The sequence below is a fragment of the Crocuta crocuta genome, unplaced genomic scaffold (assembly GCF_008692635.1).
Source record: "Crocuta crocuta isolate KB4526 unplaced genomic scaffold, BGI_CrCroc_1.0 scaffold971, whole genome shotgun sequence".
Classification (NCBI taxonomy): Eukaryota; Metazoa; Chordata; class Mammalia; order Carnivora; family Hyaenidae; genus Crocuta; species Crocuta crocuta.
Window position 1 is genome coordinate 241,313 of NW_027527401.1, and position 6,145 is coordinate 247,457.

Below are 6,145 nucleotides of genomic sequence, written 5' to 3' on the forward strand. Positions count from 1 at the left end.
CCGAAGACGGGTCCCGTGCTGCGGGGGGCCTGGGGCCGGCAGCGTGCCCGGGAGGTGTGTCCCCGCGCCCGCCTGCCCCGGCCCTCGACTGCAGGCTGCCCTGTCTCCGCAGGAGCTACCTGGAGGGGAGTCTGCTGGCGAGCGGGGCCCTGATGGGGGCGGACGAGCTGGCCCGGTACTTCCCGGACCGCAGCCTGGCCGTCTTCGTGGCCACGTGGAACATGCAGGGCCAGAAGGTAAGGGCCCCCCCACCGCCCCCCGCGCCTCCCCCGCGGCCTGTGAGCCGCACGCCGTCTGCCTGGGCGTTTGTCCGGAACATCCCTGCCTCCTCCACCTCCCCGCTGCCTGATGGGGGGAAATGCGGTTTTCTTACACACGCACGTGTTTAGAATAGCTTCAGGTTCACAGCAGCTTTAGGAGGAGGGGGCAGTGCACAGCCTCCCCACCGCCCATGCCCCACTGCGGGTTCAGCTGGGACGCCCTGCGCGCAGGGCGGACGGTCTGCATCCCCCGCGCGTGGGGTGCTCTCATTCCTGGGGACCGGGTGCGCACGTCCTGCACTGTGGCGGTGCTCGCGCGGGGGGGGGGGGAAGGGGGCAGTGGTTGCCACGATGGGGTCTCGAGTGCTTTCTGCTGCCCACGTGTGCCATGGCGTTCTTGACGATAGCACGGGAGGCCCTGCCCTCCGCGCAGCGGAGCCCGGGCGGACCCTGGGGGCACAGGCGCTGGGGAGGAAACCAGGCAGGGCCTCCAGCGGGACGAGGTTTGGCTGAGTGACCAGGAGCCTGCTCTGACAGGTGCCCGGGCTGGTGGCGCTCGTGTCCGCCAGGGGCCATGCTGCCCCTCAGTGGGGCAGTGCCCTTGTCCGGGGCCCCACGGGCTCGGGAGCTGGCCCCCGGGACCGCAGCCCCCGGCTGGGCTGCACCACCTCCCCACCCAGAGTGCATCTGGGGCCGGGGGCCCCTTGGTGAGGGAGGGGCGCAGACACGGGCATGGTGGTGACCAACCGGGGCGGAGGGCGGCCTGCCCGGGCCCTTCGGGAGAGGCTGGGGTCTCAGGGCCCCTCACTAGGCGCTGCTTCTCTGCAGGAGCTGCCCCCAAACCTGGACGAGCTCCTGCTGCCCGCCGAGGCCGACTACGCCCAGGACCTGTACGTCGTCGGGGTGCAGGAGGGCTGTTCCGACAGGTAGGGCGCACGCCTGCCCTGCGTCCGCCCACGTAGGGTGAGGCCCAGGTGGCAGGAGAACCACTTCTCTGTTGGGGGCGCAAAGAACTTGGAGTCGATGAGCTTGAGTTCTTGTGGACACGCAGCTGATCTAGAACATTCTGTCTCGCTGGGGGACGCCAGGCCCCCAAGCCCGACCCTTCAAGGGGGTCCTAGGTCTGCGGGCACCCCCGACCCAGGGGAAGCAGAAGGGGCTGGGCTCCCCAGGGACCTGGAGCCTTCGTGAGGTAGCGGGAGAGCCAGGGCCTGGGACCAGCACTGTGGCCGCGGGTTGCTGGCCTGTCCCCTTCCCGCAGGCAGGAGCCAGGAGGCAGGGCCCTCTGGGCTGTGGGGGAGGGTGCGGGGCTGGGAGGCTCCAGCCCCTTCCCAGGCTGTCCCGGCCCCCCCGCCCCCCCCCCCCNGACGCTCGGCCCCCGCTACGTGACGCTGTACTCCGCGGCCCACGGGGCGCTCTACATGTCCGTGCTCATCCGCAGGGACCTCATCTGGTTCTGCTCAGGTAGGCAGGCTGCTCCGCTTTGCGCCAACGCCCGGGGACGCTCACCCGGCCCCCGAGAGGGCAGGTGGACAGGGTGCGCGCGGGGGCAGCCACGTCAGCCCTGCATCCCCTCCCCCCCCCAGAGGTGGAGAGCTCCACGGTGACCACGCGCATCGTGTCTCACATCAAGACCAAGGGGGCCCTGGGCGTCAGCTTCACCTTCTTCGGCACCTCCTTCCTCTTCATCACGTCTCACTTCACCTGTAAGTCCCAGGCGTTAGGACACGGCCCCCATGCCCGCCGGGAGCGCCTTCTGTGCCGGTGCCCTCCCGCCGGGCCCGCGCCGGGGACACCTGAGGGGGACACTGGGGGTTAGCACCTGGGGCGGGGGGCGGGACGACACTGCTGTCCTCCGGGTCCAGAAGCCCCGCTGGAGCGGCCCCCGTGCTCTGTTCTTACAGCCGGAGACGGGAAGGTGAGCGAGCGGCTGCTGGACTACAGCAGAACCATCCAGGGCCTGGCCCTGCCCAAGAGCGTGCCCGACACCAGCCCCTACCGCTCCGACGCCGGTGAGCCCCGGCGACGTGCCCCGGCCTTGTGCTCTGGGTAGTTTACCTAAAATAAACTTGGAGAGCTTCTGAGAATCAAGGTTGGAAAAATCTGGAAAGTTAGTAGCCCATGGGAACGCAGGTGCCCTGAACGAGGCCTGGTGCTGGGCTCCTCACCAGCCGGGACCCACTGGGCAGCTGTGCCTCCAGCCAGAGCCTGGCCTTGCCACCTGGGTCCGGGTCCTCGCCGTGGCTGCCTCCCTGCCCCCACGGGCCCTGGCGGAGGCGGTGAGCGTGGGTGGCGTGGGCTCCTGGGAGCCTGAGGGCACCCACGCTGTCCCCCGATATCTGTTGCTGTTTGAAATGAAGATACCCCACGGCGAATGTGAACCCACATGTTGACCCAGGAAGCCGCGGGGCACAACCCTCACGGCCAGGGCTGTGCCTGGGCCATCCTTGCCCGTGGCTGCCGGAGCGGGGACGCAGACCAAACCCGTCAGTCGCCAGGGTGAGACCAGCACCGGGAGGCCGGGCTCACGCACTTTCCCGTTTTGGCTAGCGGACGTCACCACACGGTTCGATGGGGTGTTCTGGTTTGGAGACTTCAATTTCCGTCTGAATGGAGGGCGCGTGGCCGTGGAGGCCATCCTGAAGCAGGAGCTGGGGGAGAAGGCGTCTGCCCTGCTTCAGCATGACCAGCTCACCCAGGAGATGAAGAAAGGTGAGGTCCTGGGGAGGGGGTGTGGACTCCCCCACCCCCAAGAAGGCGCAGTCCGCGGGACTGACGAGAGGTAGGGCCTGTGACCGTTCCAGGGTCCATCTTCAAGGGCTTCCAGGAGCCGGACATCCATTTCCTTCCATCGTACAAGTTCGACATTGGGAAGGACTCCTACGACACCACGTCCAAGCAAAGGACCCCCTCCTACACGGTGAGCGCCCCGGGTGCATGGCCCGTCCCTGCAGCCCGGCTCTGGGACCGCCCGCGCTTCAGAACCACAGGCTACGGGCCAAGGCCGGTGAGACAGCAGCACCCACAAGCCGCAGGCGGGGACCCGATGTGGCGCCCGTGCCGGGCTAGTGACCGCATCTCTGGGACCTGGGGCTGGGGGCCGTGCCCTCCGACAAGGGCCCTCCTGAAGGCTAGTCCACCGGCCCCCAGGCTGTCACAGAATCGAGCCGCCTGCGGCACGGACGGAGGTAGCGGCGCACACCAGACCCGGGGGCTCCAGGCTCGGCCTCTGCGGCTGCCGCACAGCCTGGCCCCTGTCTGGGGCCCAGACACCCGCCAGCGCAGGGGGCATGGGTGAGGCACTCTGGGGACAGGCTCTAGCAGGTGGGGTTGGACACGGGGACTCTGCTCAACCATGGTCGAGGTGACGGGCACGCGGGCCAAGCCCTGCAAACCACGCGGCATCAGAGCTGCACGCAGGATCTTTTCTGCAGGATCGGGTCATGTATAGGAGCCGCCACAAGGGTGACATCTGTCCCATCAAGTACTCCTCCTGCCCTGGCATCAAGACGTCTGACCACCGCCCCGTGTACGGTCTGTTCCGGGTCAGAGTGAGGCCGGGGAGAGACAAGTCAGTACCCTCCTCGCATGTCCTCGCCCTGGGGCCGCGGGGGGGGCGGGGGGGGCTCCTGCCCACGGGGGTTTGGGGGGCAGCATCCCTGCCCCTGGGTGCCTGCTGTTGTCTCGCGTCCTGACCTCCAGCTGCCGTCGGGGCGGCCGCACCCCAGGCTAGTTTGGTCTCTTGCTGATGTGTGACGGGGCCCGGCAGGGGCCCCAGGGAGCTCCGTGCACTCGCCGCGGCTCCGCTCCGGTGCCTGGCGGGGCCCAGCGGCCTGGAGGGCACAGGTGTCCGAGACAGCCTCCCAGGAGGCTAAGGAAGTAGCCAGCGCCCTCCTGACATCCCTTTCTTCCACAGCATCCCCCTGGCTGCTGGCAAGTTTGACCGCGAACTGTACTTAATAGGAATTAAAAGACGAATTTCCAAAGAAATTCAGCAGCAGCAGCAGCAGCAGCAGGCCCCGAAGGACCAGCATTCCAGCGCCGTCTGTACGGTCTCTTGAGGAGGCAGGCCCACGGACCTTCGCCACCCACAGCAGGGGCGTTATCTGGCCACAGGCCCCCTGGAGAAGACGGAAGGGGCTGCCGCCTCGGAATCTTTCTGGGACGCTGGCGAACCACCTGTCGAGGCCGACACACTTTGTCACCAAGAACCCAACAGGCGGCCAGCAAGGCGGTACTGAGGCACCAGTGTCCCGTCTGGAAGGAAGCCAGCTGCACCCGTTCTCACACCTCCCCAGGCAGGCCCGGCATCGCGGCGGTCCCCGGCCGGCAGGCGCACATGCTCCTGGTGTCCTCATCTGCGCGCCCAGAGCCGACGCTGGCGGCGCTCCAGCAGCCCCTCAAATGCAGACCAGGAGATGCCCTTCCCCGTCTGAGTCCAGGGGGCCGGCTACTGAATGGGGGAGCTCAGGGTGAGGTGGCTGGGAGCTTCGGTCCCGCCAGTGCGTGTGAGGACCGAGCTGAGGCCCGGCTGGTCAGGCCACAGGCAGCGACTTCCGAGCGGAGAGCCCCGGTCCTGCTGAACCAGGCCTGGGGTTGGGGGGGAGGCCTGGCCTGTCTGGGGGCCGCCTCCGGCCTCGTGCAGCTAGCCTCGCCCTTCCAGCCACGAAGCCATTTCCTCTCCTGGTTTTTGGTGACTTGAGACCATTTGCTTTTGTGTGACCAGCTACAAACAGCGTTAACGTGAGTAGTGCGTTTCCTGGCCTGAGCAACAACTGGATGTTTAGGGCGGCAGCCAGCCGAGGCCGGCGCCGACCACATTCCCATCTCTGTTAGAGGGCCACGATCACTCCTGAAAAACATAGGCTTTGAATGTGGAAAAAAACCTAGGGGCATTCACTCTAGTCTTTAAAGTTATTTATTTTTCCATATTTATATTTTTAAATAAATCCATATATTAAATCTTAAACTCTTTCTGGCTAAAGATGGGAGTCCTAGAAAGAGGTCATCTACGTACTCGCCCCACGCTTACGACATTCCCAGAAAAGAGCAGTTCAAGTCCAGCTCAAAGGCAGGAAGTCTGGTGTTGACTGTGGCCGCACCGGCGGCCCCGCCTCCCTCTGCCGCCTGCTCCCCACCCTGGCTGCCACCCCTGCAGACGCACCAGCTGGGGAGGGGCCTTTCAGGGAGAAGGGACCCCGGAGACCTGCGTGAGCCGTGATGCAGCAAACCCACTTCCAGAGCGAGGCACCAGCTTGATCAGCACCGGCTCCAGACCCCGGTGAGACCCCGGTCTGGTGACAGAGGAGGCCCAGTCCGCTCCACCTGACTTCACGAAACATCAGATGATCTATAAAATGTTGTTCAAAGCAATATGCCGTTGAGTTTTGAGTCAATAAACTGAAAATCTCTTACAGATTTTTGTGGCGAGGGGTCCTGAAAATGAGGCAAGTGAGATGCATTTCTCAGGTGGCGCCTCTGACCGTTCTTGACAGACACAGGCAAACGCACGGGTCCCAAGTCAGGATGTTCGCTTACGAGCGGCCAGAGGTTGCAGCTGCTCAGGCCTCACTTGGGAAGTCGGGTGAAAATTCAGGGGGATGCAAATGATGCGGGCCAGTCTCCAGAAAGCAAGCCTCGTAAGGAATCGAGAAACTCAAATGTGAGGATAGTCTGTCCGACCCGGCCCTTGTCACCCACACACGCTCCGCTCGCGCAGGCCAGAGGGTGGGCCGCGGCTGTGCGCTGCCCAGGTGCCCGGTGGGTGTGAGGGGTGCTTACTGCCAACTTCCGAACAGACCCCTGGGTCTGGGCACGGCAGTGTGTGTGGTCAGAGGCTCCAGTGCGGCCCTGATGTCTCTTCGTGAGCACTACACCCCCCAGGG

The 6,145-nt window shown here is 65.7% G+C and overlaps 1 protein-coding gene across 1 annotated transcript in view; it reads left to right on the forward strand.

The window, feature by feature from the left end:
• INPP5E (inositol polyphosphate-5-phosphatase E) overlaps positions 1–5,676 on the forward strand; it is a 9,470-nt gene extending 3,794 nt beyond the window's left edge. The window contains exons 2-11 of the mRNA XM_077752950.1: positions 113–236; positions 1,089–1,186; positions 1,414–1,423; positions 1,610–1,724; positions 1,847–1,966; positions 2,165–2,272; positions 2,811–2,972; positions 3,065–3,180; positions 3,695–3,831; positions 4,177–5,676. Coding sequence (XP_077609076.1) covers positions 113–236; positions 1,089–1,186; positions 1,414–1,423; positions 1,610–1,724; positions 1,847–1,966; positions 2,165–2,272; positions 2,811–2,972; positions 3,065–3,180; positions 3,695–3,831; positions 4,177–4,321 — 1,135 coding nt within the window. The 3' untranslated portion in view covers positions 4,322–5,676. The remainder of the gene's footprint in view (positions 1–112; positions 237–1,088; positions 1,187–1,413; positions 1,424–1,609; positions 1,725–1,846; positions 1,967–2,164; positions 2,273–2,810; positions 2,973–3,064; positions 3,181–3,694; positions 3,832–4,176) is intronic.
• Positions 5,677–6,145: the final 469 nt, after the last annotated feature.